A 21,361-nucleotide genomic window follows, 5' to 3' on the forward strand; every position below is an offset into this window, starting at 1 on the left:
ATTAGATAGATAGATAGATAGATAGATAGATAGATAGATAGATAGATAGATAGATAGATAGATAGATAGATAGATAGATAGATAGATAGATAGATAGATAGATAGATAGATAGATAGATAGATAGATAGATAGATAGATAGATAGATAGATAGATAGATAGATAGATAGATAGATAGATAGATAGATAGATAGATAGATAGATAGATAGATAGATAGATAGATAGATAGATAGATAGATAGATGATATAGAGTTTTATGTTTACAGCGAAAGAAGTAAGTGGAATTTCCTTCGTTCACGTGGAGGACGTAAACGTAGCTTAGGTCACGTGACGGAAACCAGGAAGTCAGTGTCTGTCAACAATAAAACGGTTAGCGTGCATTTGTTTCACTGTATTTCGCATATTTAATAGTAGCTATGTGTGATTTATGTTTAGCTGATATAAAACAACATTAATAAAAACATCAAACCACACGAAACCTTCACGTTACTTTGCAATATTGTTTCTTTAAATAGCGCTAAGCAGCAGCTAACAGCGGTTCATTGCTAGCCCGACGTTATGTTTAGAAATGGTCACATTAGAAAATTTAGTAGAGTAATGCATAATGGCGACGTTTTTACTTTATTATAGCATGTGCTTGGGTTTTACAGTAAAGTCTATGATTATGACATGTAGTTTCGGAGCTTAATCTTGTATTTTACTAAACTACGTTGTGGTTGTATTTTGTGTTACAGATGTACAAGTCAGAGATGATCTCTTCAGATTGGCACCTGTCGTTAAAGCTGGTGGATCAGGCCAAATCCACCTTCCACTTTCCAGAGATGATGCCCGGTGATGTCCCACCAGGAGGATACAGAGTGGCCACATTAAAGCAGCTCGTAGCAGCTCAGCTTCCAGACTCAGTTCCAGATCCTGAGCTAATAGGTCTGTCAGCATTAAAAATGAAACTGAATTACTTAGGCTTCTGTGCTGCCTTAGTAGGTAAGGTTTACCACACAATTGCGCGTGTAAATGATGCCTAAAGTGTCCCGTCTGTCCAGAGCTGGTTCACTGTGGGCGAAAGCTGAAGGATGACCTGACACTGGATGCCTGTGGAGTTCAGCCAGGTTCCACCTTACACGTTCTTAAGAAGACGTGGCCTGAGCCAGAGGGTAATCCAGGTCTGTATGTCACTTCAGTAATAAATAGTGCTTAAGTTGTGTTGTAAATAACACAGAAGGTCTAATCATGAATCTGTGCGTGTTCTCTTGCATAGAGCCTGTAAACAGAGCGACAGCAGCCAGAGAGTTCAGGGTGTTTCATGCTGCACTTCATTCACTCAACTCTGCATACAGAGACTCGGTGAGTGGATTAACACAGATACTACATTACTAAATTATGTTTCAAAAAACATAATTTATTTAAATCTTTAAAAAGAAAATCTAAAAGTTAGGGTTAGGGTAGCTACACCTGAACTTCCCTAATGAGGGACAATAAAGGTCAGTCAGTCATTTTCTACCGCTTATTCCATAGTGGGTCGCGGGGGAGCTGGTGCCTATCTCCAGCAGTCTATGGGCGAGAGGCAGGGTACACCCTGGACAGGTCGCCAGTCCATTGCAGGGCAACACACAAACAACCATGCACACACTCATTCATACACCTAAGGGCAATTTAGAGAGATCAATTAACCTAACAGACATGTCTTTGGACTGTGGGAGGAAGCCGGAGTACCCGGTGAGAACCCACGCATGCACGGGGAGAACATGCAAACTCCATGCAGAAAGACCCCCGGCCGGGAATCAAACCCAGGACCTTCTTGCTGCAAGGCAACAGTGCTACCAACTGCGCCACCGTGCAGCCAATAAAGGTTTTTTTTTCTATTCCTATCAATTCTATTTTTAAACCCTGTTTATTAGTTCTTCATCTGTATTTGTTATAGTTCTATTAAAATTTTTTAAACACAGAAAAATATGTTACTAGGGATGGGTACCTTTCTCATTTGAACTGGTCCGGAACGATGCCCGTTTCCTGGGAATCTGTATCAGTACTCAACGGTACCAGTCATCGGTACTTTTGTGTGTTTACTTGGTAATAAATGTTAATTTGTTTAATAATAAAATCTCAAAAATTTTCAATTTAACATATTTATTTGTTAATATATAAACTTTAACGGATATATCAAAACAACATCCTGCTGTTTGTTTTGTAACGTCTCAGTTTTTTAAAGCATTTCTCCTCCCATCTTGCTGGCTGCAGATGACGAGCCGCTAATAGATGCAGGCCTGTTGACAGACCCGAATGCAGGAGTTCTAGCCGTATCAGAGGCTGATGAAAATTGTGTCTTTTCATCCTTGAGAAAAATCTGGTGCTCAATCAGGTGCCTCCTCTGATTAGAAATATTCCCGCCGCTGGCCTTGCACTCCGCATCACAAATACTGCAGCGAGCGTAATCTGCATCGCATTTTGAGATGTGGAGCCATACTTTAGAGCGCCTTTTATCAGCCATGCTTTGTTGGCGGTACCAGCGGCTACTGACGTCATTACAGTCTTGTGCGTGCAATGCTGTGTTCATGTCCGGCATGGAAAATCACCCACTCTTCCACTCCCTCAGTGTCACGATGATGCGTTTAGGTACCAAAACATGGTACCGTTAGATTTTACGTGAATTGGTACCTCGTAGTACCAACAGAATTCGGTCAGTACCGATAAAAGTACCGAATTCGGTAATCATCCTTATATGTGACTACTATAGAAACGGATATGCTGACATGGGCTGAGCACTGTGGAGAAGGAATTTGGATAGTTCATATATTTATTTATTTTTTACCATTGTAGAAGCTAATAAATTTAACAGTGAACCTCTTAGTCTGTTTGTAGAAATAACGGGATTCACTGTCACCATATGCAGTGCCTTGCAAAAGGAATCAACTAATTAATGTAATCACAACCCATTTACTTTTCTACATTGTATCATATTACAGTCAAGAAACTGTATTTTATTGACATTTGTTTGATAGACCAACACAAAGGAGTGCATAGTTGTGAAGTAGAAGAAAAATGAAAACAGTGTTGTATTCAGTCTCTTTTGCTCCAGTACCCCTTAATTTCAGGGTTTCCTTAAGAAGTTGTAAATACCTATTTTGTCATTTAAACTCAGTATAAATACAACTGTTCTGTGAAGACCTCAGAGATTTGTTGGTGGACAAATAGCATCATCAAGGACAGTGGACCCCACCAAGTAGCTCTGGGATAAAGTTGTGGAGAAGTCCAATGGGAGGCTTTGGTTATAAAAAAAATCCCAAACTTTGAACCTCTGACAGTCCATCCCAAAATGCAAATGGCTAACCAAAGACCACATAACTACACATTACAATGAACACACCATCCCCACTGTGAAAAACGGCGGTGGCAGCATCATGCTGGGGTTGAGGTTCACCGTCTAGCAGGACGACGACCCTAAACGTACAAATAAATCTACTATAGAATGATGTGGATTAAAGCATATACAGGCATTAGGATGGCCTTTCAAAGGACTGGTAAAAATCTAATTAAGAATCTGTGACAAGATTAAAAAAAGGATGCTTGAGTACACAGATTTTGCTCACTTTGAACAATTAAAGCAAAGTACGACTGTGGGTCCGCATAGTGTTCTGTCTTCATCCCTGATATAATGCCACAACTCCTTCTCCAAGCCTCTTGAATGCGCTGCTTCAGAATATCCTACCCAAACAAGATGAAGACAGCACACAGTCACTGTCTTACCGATGTGCACCTCCAGAAATGAGCTGGCACAGCTCAGAACTTAATACCAGACATTAATGAGCATCTTGCCACAACAATGCCTCGTGGACTCCTTAGACAAACGGGCCAAAAGGGCAGAGAAAAAAAAGTATGTCTCTGATCACATTTTGTTGTCACTGTTGTGTTTTCTTGCATTTTTCTCACAAGAACGAGAAAGTTTTTATTTTAAGTTTTCACCAGCTTTGTCATGCACTGTATACTGTGTCTAGCTATTCAATTTAAAATGTTTCGAATACAACAGGGCCATTATACTTTCTTGAATAAACATGCCTGTTTGGGACACGGTGGTTTCCATGGTTCAGGTTTTGGCCCCTTCCCTGATTGAGTTGGGCCCTCCTCAGGTCTGTTGCATAAATTCCCAGTTAAATACGTTAAAGTTTAAGTTTGGAACGTGAGAAAATGTGGGAAAGTTAAGAGTTATGAATACTTTTGCAAAGCACTGTGTTTGAAGTGAGATTACATGACTAAGTGTGCATGCGGTTCTTACAAGAAGCAGTTGACTAAAGTTTTAAATAAAGAGTTGAGAGTTGAACTAAATCCTGGAGACGTTTCTGAAATGTTGTCCCTGCAAGCCTTGGTCTATAAGGGGACCACGTATGGGTCGACAGAATCCCACAGATAATACACACTAATTTCCCATTGAGGTAGCAAAGCTGATAAACAGGCTGCTTTTCGTCCTCTGTGTGTAAACCAAGCAGCCTACATCCTGCAACCTGGCACCAGAGGATCTTTGTTTCTGGGACAGGTGTGTTTTGGACACTACGACCACAGGAGACACAGTGCAGCAGCTGGTTATTGTTGGCACCGAGTGATCAATTCAGCTGTGTTGAAACTAACGAGATCCAAGTGAGGCTAGATAAGGTGAAAGGTGTCCTGGGATGAGAAGCTTTATCCTTCGGCCCACTTTCATGAAGGAGAGGAGTAGATAAATAAGATAAACTATAATTAGAAATTGATTTAGAACTTTTAAAAATTAAGTTGTCTTCCAATATCTAAAGAAATAGTTAAAAACAGTTTGCAAATACAGAGTAGAAGTCCTAAATAATAAAACAATATAAATTCATGGTGCAGTGATTTTTATGTTCAAATCAATTTTATGGGGAAGAGAGAAAAGGAGCTACCAAGATCAGTGGCTATGTTTGGATTCACAGTAATATTCTGCTGACCTAACTTGTTTTACTAAATTGAAGACTTTTGATCAATTTTATGGATATGACATCAAGTTCTGTGGAGAAAGAAAGAAAGAAAGAAAGAAAGAAAGAAAACCTTTGCTGTTTTTCCATATTTAAATACAGTTCTTTAAGGCCGTGGCGTCTTGCGTGATAAAATCACCTGTCACTGCCTTAATTGATGCAACATGTACTCTTAAAATTGTCCCTCATATGGAAAGTTTTGATCACCTGTGCAGACATGTTTTTGCAGTGTTGTGAAAAAGTATTTGTCTTTTAGAGATTTTTTCTGTAGTCACTGTGTTGGATGAGTTGTTTGGATTTAGCCACACTGGAGTCCTTTCAACCATGGGTCCAGCCCATTCAGAGGTGGACTTGCTGGTGTGCTTTGGACCAGTGTCCTGCTATATAACCCATGTTCGCTTGGGCTTAAGGTCAGACACTGATGGACGGACATTCGCCCTCAGGATTTCCTGGTAGAAAGCACCATTCATGGTTCCATACATTACAGCAAGTTGTCCAGGTCCTAAAGCTACTTACGTTCTTTCTCTGAAAAACCGTGTTAGTTTTATGCCAGATGTAACAGGACACACAACTTCCAAAAACTTTACTTTTCTCTTGCAAGTACACAAAACGTTTTGGGGATAATCAAGATGTTTTTTGACAAATGTGAGATGAACTTTTTGTTCAGCATTTGTTTTGGCCTTTGAAATCTGCTATAGATACTAATTCTGCCCAGTCTTTCTTATTGTTGAAGCATGATCGCTGACTTTTTATGAGGCCTCCAGTGCTTTAGATGTTGTTTTTTTTTTTTTCTGTGAGCTCTTGGACGAGTCATTGATGCGCTCTTAAAGTAATAATGGTAGGCTGGCCATTCCTTGAAAGGTTCACCACCATTTCATGTGTTAGGGACAGAAGGGTGTGGCTTCTTGCCACCACATGTAGGTCTACCCTTTGCCCACGTTGCTTACCGATCAGTGTATCATATTATGAGTGTGCAGCTGTATGAATAAAACACGTAGCGTAGAAGCAATTTAAGAGGTCTGTAGGAATAGAAAAGAATGATATAAAAAATTAAGTCCACTAACCATTGCTCCATTTGTAGGTAGTGGCTTTTTACCCTTTCCAGATTAAAGTCCATGATATTTTCAAATATGGATGAGTTTATTTTTTGTCCTGTTCTGGAATTTCTTTAGATCCGGTCATGTTGTCTTCCTTTTTGACATCTTTTAGCTCACCTCATGTTTTCAGACTGGTTCTATTTAATTAGAATTTACTCGTGATTCATTACAGATCACTAAGGATTTAACAATGGGAGCAATTACTATTTCATACAGGACCGAGTTTAATTGCATAGCTTTTTTACAACAAAATTTAGAATTTACCCAGGTTATGTTTATCTGATATTAAACTTTGTTTCAGGATCTGCAACAACAGAAGTTGTCTGTGAGAAGGAAAATACTTTTTCACAGGACTGTTTACCTGCTAAACCTAATTAGTCCAAGACATGGTAACATTTTAGCATAAAACATCAGCTAACTTGTGGATTTTTTGTTGGAGGTTAGACTTGTACATGTAGTTCTATATAGATCACAGTAAATCTCTAACCAAACTGTGATTGGCAGTGCAGAACAGGAACTGTGAGTTAACAAGCTTCCAGTCCGATAGTGGGTGGTCGGAGGAGATCCTGAAAATGGTCCGCCTCCTGTTCACGATCCCCTCCTTTTTAAACCTTGGCAGTAGGGTTGCAACTAACGATTATTTGGCTAATCGATTAATCTGTCGACTATTTTTTTCGATTAATGATCGGATAGCAAAAGATGTTTAATAAGAAATTTTTCCAAAATTTGAACCACCCAGGTGAAGCTAAAACTATGCCACTTGAGGAGTTCTGGATGGAGCATTTTTACAGACAAAGAAGGTTTTTCAACTTAAATGCAAAATGTATATATTTCTTGTACATTTTTGGCTTAATTACTACTCTGAGTGAGTTATTCTTTCAGCAAGTAGCATGTTTAAAGACTGAATACTCCAGTTAACGATTATTCGATTACTAAATTAGTTGACGATTATTTCAGTAATCGATTAATCCGATTAATTGTTTCAGCTGCACTTGGCAGCTTTCCCTGACAGAAACAAACAAACAAAAGATAGTAGCTGTTTTGTTGTAACATTAGAATATGCTTTATTTGTAAAGTTTGTGCAAACAGTTCCACTGTGCTCGCAGTAAAGACATTTTAAATATAAATATATAAAAAGAAAGGGAAATAAAACTAAGATTTCTTTTGTAAATATGTACATATACAGTGATTTTAGACGTGGTTAAATTAGTGCAAATATGCATGGTATCGATCTATCTGGGCAATTCTGACTGTTAAGCGTCTTTTGCAAATAACGCTCTACAGCGCAGACCTGAAGGTAAAAGCCTAGACAGTTTGTTTCCAGAATGTATGGGGTCCGCAGAGATGTTAGCTGCCCTTTTCCTGACCCTAGACCTGTACAAGTCCAGGATGGAGGGACGGTCAGCCCTAACATTGCAAAACTTGAAAAAAATTCAAGGGGTGTGGAGACTTTTGCAAGGTGCTGGATATAGTCATGTGGTAATGTATAAACCCATAGCTAATACTGATGTTGTGTATGTTCTTTCTTCTGTTCTGAGGTTTATAAAATGCTGACAAATAAAGAGTCTCTGGATCAGATCATCGTAGCCACTCCTGGACTCAGGTCAGACCCAGTTGCTCTAGGTAAGAGCCTGCAGAACTCTGCATACACCTTTATGCCACTACATCTCAGTGTAAGTTGTAACATGTCCCCTTTATACATTCAGGAGTGCTTCAAGATAAGGATCTCTTTGTGCAGTTCACAGATCCCAACATGCTGGACGTGTGAGTATGACTCTTGGCTTTTTCAGGTGTCTTGTGACAAATAATTTGACATTTAGTGTTATTTCTGCTGCAGATTAATCAGTTCACATCCGGCCCTGGTCAACGCCATCATCCTGGTCCTGCACTCAGTGGCAGGCAGTATGCCCGCCCAGTCCAGTGCCAGCTCCTCCCGTAATGTTTCTGCCAGTTCATACAGCGATATGCCAGGTGAGAGATGGGTGGAGTTCACTAAAAAATAACTTTATAGATGAGAGGATTGAAATGGTTACAAAAAATGGATGCAGCAAGTTTTTTGCTAACATTTAATGATAAAATAGTGTAAAATTAGTCAAATCTGTGATCTGTTTTCTGGCAGGAGGTTTCATGTTTGAAGGCATGTCAGATGATGAGGAAGACTTCCAGTCTGTAAGTCTTTTTTCATCCTCGGACCTCAGAGAAAAACACATCAGTTCTATGCGGTAATGAGTGCAGGCTGATTATTTGAATGTGTGTGAACAGGGGAGTCCAGCAGGGCCCTCCAGCCGGGGCGGGCTCCCAGCAGGAATGCGACCCATCTCTCTGGGCCACAGTGGAGCGACAGGACCTCGGCCTATAACGCAAAGTGAGCTTGCGACAGCTCTGGCCCTGGCCAGCACACCCGACAGCAGCGCTGTTACTCCAACAACTGCAAGTCAGGTCAGACAGCAGAAACTGAGCTGAATTTATCAGAATCTATTTATTGAGAGAAGAACACTGTTCACGACCCCTTGCTGCAAAATCTGGCAACATTCCGATTCCGCTTTATGTGCTCTTTGATTAAGATGGACCCCTCCAGTGGCGCAGTTCCAATGCCAGCTGGCACACCAGTCAGTAATGATCTTTTCAGCCAGGCTCTACAGCAAGCTCTGCAGGCCACCAACATGTCCGCTCTACAGGTGAACTAATGCACTAAAGACCCCACAGTGTGCTCATTACTTCTAGGAGATGATGAGAAACAAAATGTTAACCAGGTGGTGTTTGGATTAAAGGTTATTCTTTCTGAACACGTTTTTGTTTTGCCAGGGCCGTTGGCAGTCCCAGCTGCAGCAGCTCAGGGACATGGGGATCCAGGATGAGGAGCTGATGCTGAGGGCGCTGCAGGCCACAGATGGCGACATCCAGGCTGCCCTCGAGCTCATATTTGCAGGAGGCCCAGGACTCTAAGCCCGTACCCCCACAGACAAAACCCACAGCAGAGGAGAGAGCAGGAAAACATCTGGCTCACCTGACTGCCAAGAAATGATGAGGACATTTATGACTTACACTGCGTGGTTGTTGTTACTGTGGCACCATTAGGTTTTAATTAACAACCAGAGCAGTTCAAGTTGAGCTCTACGGGCCGTATAAACTGATGTTGCTGTTAGTTTGATTGATTATTGCTACAAATGTGAACAATTTATGATAAACTGTTTAAAAGAAAACACCATCTACGTGTATTCTGATTTCATTTTGTACGCCTTCATAGTCGAGACAAGTAAATAACAGATCAGGACGTATTTCCAAAAATGTTTGATCATTCAATATGTTTTATCATAACAAAGGACCTGTTTATCTGCAGTTAAGGCTTCTGGCAGATTTAGATTTATTGTTATTTCCACTGAACCAAGAAGTTTCTCAGTGGAAACACTGGCATCACACAAATGATACATATGGCAACAAAAAAATAACAATTACTCTTGTTTTTATTACATTTTTAAAAAATAGCATGTCGAAGATGATTTATGCCCTCCTCATTTATCAACTGAAAAACCTTTAGTGACATCTTACAACTGATAATTGCTGACAAGATGTTTTCAAGTTCTCATTGATATTTTTGGCCATTCACCTTTTCTGATGAGCTCCAAGACTTTGAGGTTGGAAGGCTTCCCTGCCATCACCCTCATTTTTAGCTCCCTTAACAGAATTAAGTTGGGGCTATGGCTGGGTAACTTCAAAACGTTAATATTACCTCCAGTCAGGAGGAACAGAAAACGGTTTGAAACTAAATCTGCCATTATTTTAATGTTTAATTATAATGTTCAAGTGTTGTGGTTAAAACCAACCGAACCCGAGGCAAAACCAAGACTATGACAATACCCACCCTTTAAAAAAGGTGAGCCCAAGACCAAACCAATGTCAGTTGATGTTCAAGGTCATTCCTGTAATCATATTAATGTAGTTGTTGCTGTAAACATTTAAAGAAACTCAGTTGGGGCTCATTAGCTAACTAGCCTAATACAGATTGGACTGGTGCATTGCAACAACATTCAGGTAAACCCACACTTCGACTACATGGCATTTGTCCAAGTTAAACAGACAAATAATCAACATGGAAAGCAGATACATCCAGCTAAAATAGGGGTGTCCGAGGTTAGGCCTTTCTTTTGTTTGCCATGTTTTTGTGCTTTTGTTTTAATATAATAGGACCACAAACATCCAGAATCCTTTTACTAAAAACAGACATGGGCACACCTATTTAGTACATTTAGCTAAATACACCAAAGTTTTTGAAGAAAGTTGTCCTTATTGTCGCTGAGAAGAGACTAAAACATTTCCCTTGACCAATAAAACAGAAAAGATTTAAACCAAAAAGTTCAGAAACTGTACCGCTTTCTTATATTAAAGAAAACGTACGAGACCCTTTTCAGGCCTACAATAATTGGTTCTTTTCTACTTTCTTTTATTAAAATATAGCAGGTTAAATTTATTGCTGGCCAATTAAAACAAAAAGAATTTGCAATAGAATTATTTTGCACTTTAAATAAAAATAAAAAAACGTATGGTTCCCAGGTACTTTCAGACTTTCAACAAGTTTGGCCAGACATCACTTCGCTAAAAGTTAGCTGACTTAGCATTGGCTGCAGGCGGGGTGAGTGGAGAAGACTGGTGGAGGTGGACGGCTTAACTCACTTGGCGTTCTTTATTTCTGTGTGTTGTACAAACAGACAAATATCCAGGTATTTGCACTGGAAAATGTTACTCTCTTTTGTTTTCTCCCTCTTCTCATCCTCAGACACCAGTGACCCCCATTTTCAAAGTACCAAACTTTATTGACTGCATTTAAATGCACACTAGTTGCACACTAAGTGGCAATGAAAAAAGAAATGTTGCAACGGTGCTTTTGAAAAAAGAAACCCTGTGTTCAGCACATCTGAGACCAGAACACAAAATGTAGCTGAGGTTGTGACAATACCAAGACTTTGAAAATTTGGTCTCAAGACCCTTATTGACTATCACAACAGTTACATACATTAGATAAGCAATGCTTAACAACATTAGTTCGTACTTTATGGTATTCACGTTCCTATATTTTATTTTTCCTTTTGTCTTTCTTTTTGTATTTATTAAACTAAGAAGCTCCCATTGAAATACAGCTGCTCTTTTACAATGGCAGCATAAATAGAAATTTACGTTAACGTTTTATGACAAAAGGATTTAAAAAAGGGACAATTTTAGTTTATATTGCAAGTGAAACAACCGTTGAAAGACAAGGGATGAGATGCATAACCCAGCTAACAACATGTTGCTTCTAACTGATAGTAACATTAACGTTTTGCAGTGGCCCGGCCAGTCTCGACTTAAATCTGATAGAGAATCTGTGGAGGGAACTAAAGATTAGGGTGATGGTAGGGAGGCCTTCAAACCTCAAAGACGTCAAAAGATCGATGCCAAAGATAAATTGACAAAAAGTTGTTGGTTTAATGAAAATATTTTAAAATCTAAATCTGCCAGGGATGTAAATAATTTTTGTCTTAACTGAGATAAAAGACAATAGCAGTTAAACCAAATTCTGAACTCACCCTGGGAAAATTGAACATATTTATGCAGACCTTTTATGGTAAATTCTGTTGTGATTTAACAAAAGGTTAAAGGTTTGCGAGGGATGTTTACCTAACATTGTTTTTACAATAAACTGCAATGCATATTTTTGTCTGATTTTTCTAAACGTTCAGCACTTGTTACCTGGCATAACAAGCTCAGCATAACATGCTGACACCAGGTATGTGGAGTCATCTGTGTAATTCTCCAATGTGTACACTAGATGGCAATGTAGTGCATTATTTAGACATACAGGTCAGTGTTCTTAGCCCACCTATGCAGGTTTTTCTTTTCACGTTCTTCGTCTGCCCTCTCTTGAGTCTTTGGTGTTTAATTCTTAGTAGTTGTAACTGTTCTTCATATTTCAGAGGCCATGTCAGCCAGCAGTGTGCAACACCATCACAGGTTAGGTGTTCTATTAGATGTCAATCTGTCCTACTTTGTTGTGCTGTGTATACTGTGTAGAAGTGACTGTCTACTGAACAGTCCAATCTGTGGAAGGTGTTGCATAAATTATTTCATATGTCTGACTCTTACCTGGAGAAACGCCTTATTGCACTGTATGCCATCAATGAGAAAAGTCCCCTGTTGTTTAGCTTCAAACACCTATGCATTGCAACTTTCCATTTATATTGTGGATACAATGATGCATTTCTGAACAATAAGTATGTCAACTGATTTTAAATAAAACTTAAATTTGTACTAAACTCATCCATCCAATCTCTTCCGTTTATCTGACATCAGATCGCAGGAGGAATACCCAGACACTCATTCCCTAGTGATACTCTCCAGCTCAGTCTGGGGGATCCCAAGTCATTCCCAAGCTGGAAGGGATAATATAGCCCTTCCCTGAGTTTGTCCTAGGCTCTCCTCCCGCTGAGGTGTGCCTGGAAAACCTGTGTACCAAACACAGCATGTAACTAACTTTATATAGGTTTATTAAACATCATGACTTAACAAAGCTGTGTAGGAGACTTTATGTTTGCAGAGTGTGTTCAGTAAGAAAGACAATGTAAAAATATGTATGTGTGCAATTTATCTGTTAAGATTTCACAGGTGCGCTGGTATCGGTTTGATTTCAATTGTGCTAGATATAAAGACCAATTTTCAAATGTGTAAAAAAGGTTTGAAAGGATTACTTGTCCGTTGATTTTTCTGCCTTTATTTCGTTTTTTATTTCTCTGATACAGTTTATGATATCCTGTAATACGTTAAGTTATGAAGCTTAAACTCAATCTGATACTTGTTTATAAGCGTACTTATTATTAACGGACATAAAGCATCAAATTATTGTACATTTGTCGATTAACATATAGCATTATATTTCAAAAGAATGTTATTCAATCTATTATTATGTGCTACCTTAACTCTGAAGAATGAAGAGCTCCATAATGTTAAAAAGTGTTGACATTATGCCACATTCGATTTGACTCTGAAGTCTGCGCTGGAAATTAAGCTATACTCGAGGAAAAAGCATTTTAATTGCATGTGTGGAAATTGTGGGATCTGTCCTCTTTTGTGCTCACTACTATCTTTAACATAAGCCAAACACAGTACATCTCCTTTCAAACACAAAACGAACAAGTTCACAAACTGATATTTTGCAGAAATAAATATGCCACTGGTTTTATCAAACCAGTGGGGCTGCTCAGCAAGCTCCGATTGAGTCCAGTCCAGTCCTCAATAGCTACTATCCTGCAACTTTTAGGTGCATCCTATCTCCAAAACACCTGAATCAAATGGCTGAATTCCCTTATCTGCAGAGACCTGGTAATGAGCCAGTCATTTCTTTTAGGTGTGTTGGAGCAGGGATGCTCTAAAACAGGACAGTAGCTCTCAAGGACCTGACTGTTGAGATAAAAGAGCACATTGGTCAAAAATGGGTTTCAGGTGTTCATGATCAATGTGTCATGCATTCATTTTTAATTTTCTAGTTAATGGAACATGACTACCGACCTTTCTAATTGTTTTCAAGACAAGTCTAGACAAATGATTCAGAAAAACAAGGGAGAACATTAGAACTTACCAGTATGTGCTGCACATCTTGGTTGATTGTAATGTTAAACTGATACATAAGAGACAATACCCAAACAAGGAAAAAGCCACCAAACCAAATTCCTGTAGCATACTGACATACTTAAATGACATGTTCTATTGTCTCACTCACACCACTATGTTGACAATTTCCTGTATCCTGTTAACGTATTGTGAAGAGTGTATTGTTGAGTCTAGTGTTTCGTCTGTTTCTCCTTCCTGCTCTCATTTCTTCCACTTTCCCTTGACTCTTATGATGCAAACTTCCTTTGTTTTCAATCCATTCTTATGCCACTTTTCTTTCAGTTTTTGTTTACTGAGGCATCCTACTTCTGAGTTGCTCATGGTTACTGTAAAGTTCACTGTCTTGTTATTGCCCTTTTTGACATTTGAGTTTTGGTGATAGTTTTAAATTAACTAATTCTTGTAGTAACTTGAGAAATACGGTCATACTCCTAATAGTTAAGCTGTTGTGAAAATTGCAATTTGTTATGTATCTAAATTCCAACAATGTATTCCACTCAGAAGATTTGGAAAATACACCTGAATATGGCACCAAGGTGACATAATTGTTACACTGGTAATAGGATCCAAGGGATATGAGATGTTTCAGTGTGTCTGCAGGACCTCACACAACCAAGAGATGGTGGTGTTGCAGGGCAGCAGCTGTGGTATCCAGAAGATCTACTTCTTGATGTTACACAAACTGATTTGGCTGTTAACTCTGGTAAGAACTGAATAACAGATCAGGGCAAACATTTGGACTTTAAGGTGTCTAGGTAAACTTAATGCAGGGTGGGTTCCACTAATAAGTGCAGTTTTAAAAATGATTGAAAGGCCTTTTGCACTACAAGCCACTTTCAACTGTTGACTTAAACAACGTGCATTTTGTCCAACAGCACTAAACATATGGTGGGAAAACAAAAATTAAACTGTTTTCAGACTGACAGAGGCCTTTTAAAATCCTCAAAACCACAGTAGCCTTCCAAATGCCCATGGTTCCCCATAGAACAAGCTAAAAACCAGAACACCAGGACACCCTAGGCGGGAGGTCAACGATCGACTTTGTTGTCGTATTGTCAGACCTTTGGCCGCACTCTTTCATCACCCAGGCTGAAGTCCCAGAGGTGGTTAAAAAGCTCCGCGGTGGCAAGGCTTCGGGGGTGGATGAGATCCTCCCTGAGTACCTCAAGTCTCTGGATGTCGTAGGGCTGTCATGGTTGACACGCCTCTTCAACATTGCGTGGCGGTTGGGGACAGTGCCTCTGGACTGGCAGACTGGGGTGGTGGTCCCCCTTCATAAGAAGGGTGACCAGAGGGTGTGTTCCAACTACAGGGGGATCACACTCCTCAGCCTCCCTGGTAAGGCCTACGCCAGGGTATTGGAGAGGAGAATCCAGCCGATAGTCGAACCTCAGCTTCAGGAGGAGCAGTGTGGTTTTCGTCCCAGCCGTGGAACACTGGACCAGCTCTACACCCTCTACAGGGTACTCGAGGGTTCATTGGCACCTTGATTTCCGAATGACATGCAGAATTTGCTTTCATCCGAAAAAAGTACTTTGGACCACTGAGCAACAGTCCAGTGCTGCTTCTCTGTAGCCCAGGTCTGGGGAATGCGGCACCTGTAGCCCATTTCCTGCACACGCCTGTGCACGGTGGCTCTGGATGTTTCTACTCCAGACTCAGTCCACTGCTTCCGCAGGTCCCCCAAGGTCTGGAATCGGCCCTTCTCCACAATCTTCCTCAGGGTCCGGTCACCTCTTCTCGTTGTGCAGCATTTTCTGCCACACTTTTTCCTTCCCACAGACTTCCCACTGAGGTGCCTTGATACAGCACTCTGGGAACAGCCTATTTGTTCAGAAATTTCTTTCTGTGTCTTACCCTCTTGCTTGAGGGTGTCAATAGTGGCCTTCTGGACAGCAGTCAGGTCGGCAGTCTTACCCATGATTGGGGTTTTGAATGATGAACCAGGCTGGGAGTTTTAAAGGCCTCAGGAATCTTTTGCAGGTGTTTAGAGTTAACTCGTTGATTCAGATGATTAGGTTCATAGCTCGTTTAGAGACCCTTTTAATGATATGCTAATTTTGTGAGATAGGAATTTTGGATTTGCATAAGCTGTATGCCAAAATCATCCGTATTAAGACAATAAAAGACCTGAAATATTTCAGTTAGTGTGCAATGAATCTAAAATATATGAATGTTAAATTTTCATCATTACATTATGGAAAATAATGAACTTTATCACAATATGCTAATTTTTTGAGAAGGACCTGTATATGTCAGTATAATTAGTAGCAACAACTTCAGATGCAATATTACTACATATTGCAAAGATTCTGGCCAAGAAAACATCAACTAGTCAATAACAAAGAGGAATACTGGTAACAATTCACTGACTCTGTTAATTCATGTTGGAACCAAAACCAATGCATAATTTGGCCTGTTGAAGAACAAAACATTGCTGTAGAAAATGTATTGAATTAAAATTTCCTTAAAAATACGATGAAGGTTTCTTCACCCTTGTGCCTAAATTAGAAAGTTATGTGCTTTGGTAAGTGTTTATCAAAAACAACCTTGACACTTGTTGATACAATTTGATTTGATTTTTTATGGCACTGAAATGTGTCTGTCTTAGAATTGACCGTCGTTTATTTTCCAGTCTTAATCACGTTATAAAAGCCCAGATGTTGCTTAGGATGCATTGAACAAGACAGTGTAAAGGTTTTTTGGTGACATTTAATTTTTTTATTTACAACTGTTTCAATGTGAATATTGAGTTACCACAACCACCAATGATGCAAGAGCCGGTGACTGTTCGGTCATCCTGCTGACAGGTGGCGCTGCTGAGCTGCGACCTCCCTATAGCAGGAAGCCGGTGTCAGAGCGAGGAAACGGGAAACTGAAAGTGTTAGATCTCCAAGGCTGAGCAAAAGTACGTCAACTTAGAGGCTTTCATTTAAGGTAACATAAAGGCGATGCCCAGCTTTGTGTCTCAATATGTTAATTTTGACAACTACTGACATCGTTTTTTCAGTAAGTTACGTTTAAACTTCAGGCTTCTATACAAGTAAAGCGGCGAGAGAGATGGCTAACAGATTAGCATGCTGCGATAATGCAGATTCATCCTGGTGCACTGGTTAGCTAAATAGCTAGCTGTCTGGATGTTAGAGAAGCTTTTTACCACAATTTTTTAATCAGCGTGCACAAGAGTCACAATACAAATTATTTTCCAAATCGTAGAGTATTACGTGTTTTTACTTCCCATATAAGTGATATGTGTAATGTTAGATTAATGTTGGGGGCGGCTTTAAATCTCTCCTGTTCTGTATTTTTTTCAGGATATTTCCAGTGACCAGGGAAAATGGTTTGTTGCTGCTTTGTTTTTGCATTCAAAATGTTGTGGATAAGAAAAATATTTTAATAATGGTGTCGTTGTTTAGTCACGCAGATATGACTCCCGGACAACAATCTTTTCACCTGAAGGCAAGTTGTCAATCCGTTTTTTAGAATGGATTTATTATCATTTATAACTACTGTTGTGTTGCTTGATGATTTTTAGACCGAATTGTGCAGGGGTTTTAAAGTATTTTATCCACATCTGATTGATGATCAGAGTCTGACCGGCTCTGATCACCAATCAGAAAAACTGACCGATCCCAACCTCATGCTCGTGGACTGATGCACTGATCGATTGATACCAAATAGCATATAGATTGCAATATTTGAACTATGTTGACATCTTAGATCTCAATTGAGTCTGCTTAAACATATTATGGCTAAACAATCCAGATACTCTGTCATGGAGTTGCCTTATTTCAGTTTTTTTGCTGTAATTTACAGGACGTCTGTACCAGGTGGAGTATGCGATGGAAGCAATCGGTCACGCTGGAACATGCCTCGGGATTCTCGCCAACGATGGAGTGCTGCTAGCAGCAGAGAGACGCAACATACACAAACTACTTGATGAGGTCTTCTTCTCCGAGAAGATCTACAAGCTCAACGAGTACGAAAAATAGACTGTGGCTCCCATTCCTTCAAAAACCATCATCTGTTTATGCCGTTTTTCTGGAAATTATTTGTTTGTTATTCCAGGGATATGGCTTGTAGTGTTGCTGGGATCACATCAGATGCTAATGTACTCACAAATGAGCTGCGACTTATTGCACAGAGGTAAGTGTCGATTTGAAAATATGTTTTAAAATTGCCGGTGTTTGCTTAAAACAGCTGATCTCTAAGAAGATGCTAAGCTAAACAAGCAGTTTATAACTTTCCTAAGGTTTTCTAACCTTAAGGAATATTTCAACTCTCTCCAGGTATTTATTGCAGTACCAGGAGCCGATTCCATGCGAGCAGCTGGTCACAGCTCTGTGCGACATAAAGCAAGCATACACGCAGTTTGGAGGTAAGATGTGCACAGCAGCCTGCATCAGGTTGCTGAAAGAGACGTGGATCTGACCCAGATGTGTGCTTAGATACACATAGACTTGTGCTTTGTCCCTCAACAGGTAAGAGACCGTTTGGTGTGTCTCTGCTGTACATGGGCTGGGACAAACACTACGGCTTCCAGTTATACCAGAGTGACCCCAGCGGTAACTATGGAGGTTGGAAGGCAACCTGTATTGGTAACAACAGTGCTGTAAGTCTGACAAATCCACTAAACAACAGTGAGATGTCCATAGTTAATAAAAATGGGCAGTACAACCTCAGTGTTAGCCGTCAGTGTTAGTTCAGTAGATGTTAACTGCATTTTAATTGTCTGTGATTAAATTACTGCCATTTTTTGTCATAATATGAGGTCTGCCACAAGAATTACAATTTGAAATCTTAACTATTCCATTGGATGTTTTTTTTAATCATGTTGATATCTTGGCCATAGGCTGCTGTGTCCATGCTGAAACAGGACTACAAAGAAGGGGAAATGACCCTGTCCTCTGCTCTGGCTTTGGCCATCAAAGTCCTCAACAAAACAATGGATGTCAGCAAGCTCTCAGCAGAGAAAGGTGAGCCCCACAAGGACTATTCTCTCTGCTTCTAATAGTTTGATATAAAATGTCAATAATACCTGTTAAATTAGAGAGATGTTTTGATTATTTTTATTCTACCCGACTGTACAACAGGAACAACCTTCATGAAATGTAAAACAGAAATTATGTGATAAATTAAATGCGGCGATGTTTTGCAAACTGTGACACAGCTCTTTGCTGCTCTGACTCTTGCAGTTGAGGTGGCCACCCTGACACGAGAAGACGGAAAAACAAAAATCAAGGTGCTGAAACAGAAGGAAGTTGAGAAACTCATCAAAAAACACGAGGCTGAAGAGGCCAAAGCTGAAAAGGACAAAAAAGAGAAGGAGCAGAAGGAGAAAGATAAATAAAAAAAAAGCAAAGAATTTTCCTCTGTTTCATCAAATCCTGTATTGTTTCTGTCTTTTTCAATAAATGCTTGGAAATCACTAGACGTGTTAATCTTTGAGCTGTTGTCAGAAAACCAAAACATTTGACAGTAAAATGGAAGTGTTGTGAAAAATATTTTTATATCAGAATATTGCTTACTTATTCAGAGTGTATATACACCACACGCTCCACACTTATTGCCTCCCCTGATGAGGTCTTGCAGTGAATTAATGTTTTATTGCCAAAGCATAATCAGGCACAGAGACATTTGGAGTACATTTATTCAGAATGAAGAAAGTCCCACTTCAGGAATAATCAGTGCTGCAGTTATTGGTAGCTCTGCTGTTTGAGCATATGGAGAGAGTGAACTCGGACCATTCCTCATTGCACAATCTCTCTCAAACATTATGTTGATTAGGTCATAGGTTAAGCTGCTGAAAGAGCAAATTAGTAATTTCTTAGTTTTTTGGTAAATTTTTGTTTAAACATTGCTACATTCTTAATAAGGTTCCCTGAATATTTGGAAGAGAGACAAACCCAAAGCACAACAGATACTACACCATATCAACAATGAGTTCTTTTTGATATATTCGTTTTATGCCAGAGCCATGTGCCGTGCTTGTTTCTGGGAAGCACAGATATTTTCAAAACATCCTTAAGAAAAACAACTCTGAACATGTAGTTAGAATAGCTTTTTGTAAAAAAATAAATAAAATAAACACAGGAAAATTATGCTTCATCTCCTCTGATGCTCCCATTGTATTTCACATTGATTACCACGTGATGGCGATAGAGTTCGCATCATACCGCATTTGAGTTCACTGTTTCTAAAACGTGGTTTAGACGTTGATCTAGATGACAGCACAGCGTATAAGAAATGACAAAGTTACACACCAGACACTCAATATACACCATTTTGTACACAATCATGACCCTGTGAGAGAATAAACCCTAAGTCCTGACACATAAAGCCCCAAACAGATAAATCCGTGGTTTAGTTATTCTTATACCAGTTTTGATCTTTAAAGCATGTTCTGGGCTATCTGTTATTAAAATGTAACTTTATGAGTTCTGTTGAGCTCAGAGCAGGTGGTAAATGTGACAGCAGCTGTCTGTTTATTGCTGGGCGGTGTAAACACACCGTTACTCTAGGTGGCTATGGCTGAACTGAAACCAGCTGCTAGGAGTGCTGCACGTTGTCACTCTTTAGGTAAAACTGAAATATTATACTTTTTTTTTTTATCCTTCTTTTGTTATTTCTTATGTTTAAGCCACCTAAGCAAATTTCTCTATAGTAGACATTTGCTTAGGTGGCTTTAAACATAAATAACAAAAGAAGGTTGACAAACGATAAGGAGGGAAATGATGTCATTCAGGTTTAACCATCTGCTGCGTTGTTGTGTCTGATAATAAAATGGAGGATGTGTGATGCCATTGTTTTAGCGACGTAAAGGCGCAATTCCAACTGATATTCTAAATGTTCTCTTTGCTGTTTTCTCAAATAATAAAAACACATTTTTTACTCTTTCTTGACAATTCTGTATTAAGTAAAATGATTTTGCTGGTAAAACATCAGCTCCATGTTTCCATAATGATTTAGAGTTGACCTTTCTATTCCCAACAGGAGTTACATCCCACACAAGGTCATTGTTTCCATTTCTTTATGTGGTGTATTTAAGATTCATATTAATATTGACCCATTAGTGGATAAATTACACATGAACATGTTTTCTACTCAAACCTCACCTTGTTGTACAGGTCCTTCTCAAAATATTAGCATATTGTGATAAAGTTCATTATTTTCCATAATGTCATGATGAAAATGTAACATTCATATATTTTAGATTCATTGAACACTAACTGAAATATTTCAGGTCTTTTATTGTCTTAATACGGATGATTTTGGCATACAGCTCATGAAAACCCAAAATTCCTATCTCACAAAATTAGCATATTTCATCCGACCAATAAAAGAAAAGTGTTTTTAATACAAAAAACGTCAACCTTCAAATAATCATGTACAGTTATGCACTCAATACTTGGTCGGGAATCCTTTTGCAGAAATGACTGCTTCAATGCGGCGTGGCATGGAGGCAATCAGCCTGTGGCACTGCTGAGGTCTTATGGAGGCCCAGGATGCTTCGATAGCGGCCTTTAGCTCATCCAGAGTGTTGGGTCTTGAGTCTCTCAACGTTCTCTTCACAATATCCCACAGATTCTCTATGGGGTTCAGGTCAGGAGAGTTGGCAGGCCAATTGAGCACAGTGATACCATGGTCAGTAAA

General features: G+C 39.4%; 2 protein-coding genes across 4 annotated transcripts; both read left to right on the plus strand.

Moving 5' to 3' along the window:
* The first annotated feature begins 258 nt into the window (after positions 1-258).
* LOC124867184 (ubiquitin-like protein 7) lies at positions 259-9,278 on the plus strand. Its single transcript, XM_047363486.1, has 11 exons — positions 259-369; positions 735-924; positions 1,041-1,160; positions 1,256-1,341; positions 7,609-7,693; positions 7,777-7,834; positions 7,908-8,041; positions 8,190-8,239; positions 8,333-8,509; positions 8,635-8,748; positions 8,876-9,278. Exons 2-11 carry the CDS (start codon positions 735-737, stop codon positions 9,014-9,016), a joined length of 1,155 nt encoding a protein of 384 aa, XP_047219442.1. The 5' UTR covers positions 259-369; the 3' UTR covers positions 9,017-9,278.
* Positions 9,279-16,539: 7,261 nt separating this feature from the next.
* Positions 16,540-19,136, plus strand: psma4 (proteasome 20S subunit alpha 4). 3 transcript variants are annotated; one of them, XM_047362551.1, is made up of 9 exons: positions 16,540-16,616; positions 17,023-17,048; positions 17,125-17,167; positions 17,525-17,687; positions 17,777-17,854; positions 17,998-18,086; positions 18,190-18,320; positions 18,561-18,684; positions 18,904-19,136. In XM_047362551.1, exons 2-9 carry the CDS (start codon positions 17,046-17,048, stop codon positions 19,056-19,058), a joined length of 786 nt encoding a protein of 261 aa, XP_047218507.1. In that variant the 5' UTR covers positions 16,540-16,616; positions 17,023-17,045; the 3' UTR covers positions 19,059-19,136. The 3 variants fall into 3 exon arrangements, with proteins under 3 accessions (XP_047218507.1, XP_047218506.1, XP_047218508.1); XM_047362550.1 differs by having other exon boundaries at positions 16,543-16,645; XM_047362552.1 differs by lacking the exon at positions 16,540-16,616 and adding an exon at positions 16,630-16,717.
* The last annotated feature ends 2,225 nt before the right edge of the window (positions 19,137-21,361 follow it).

The sequence above is a fragment of the Girardinichthys multiradiatus genome, chromosome 4, assembly GCF_021462225.1.
Source record: "Girardinichthys multiradiatus isolate DD_20200921_A chromosome 4, DD_fGirMul_XY1, whole genome shotgun sequence".
NCBI classification, from domain to species: Eukaryota; Metazoa; Chordata; class Actinopteri; order Cyprinodontiformes; family Goodeidae; genus Girardinichthys; species Girardinichthys multiradiatus.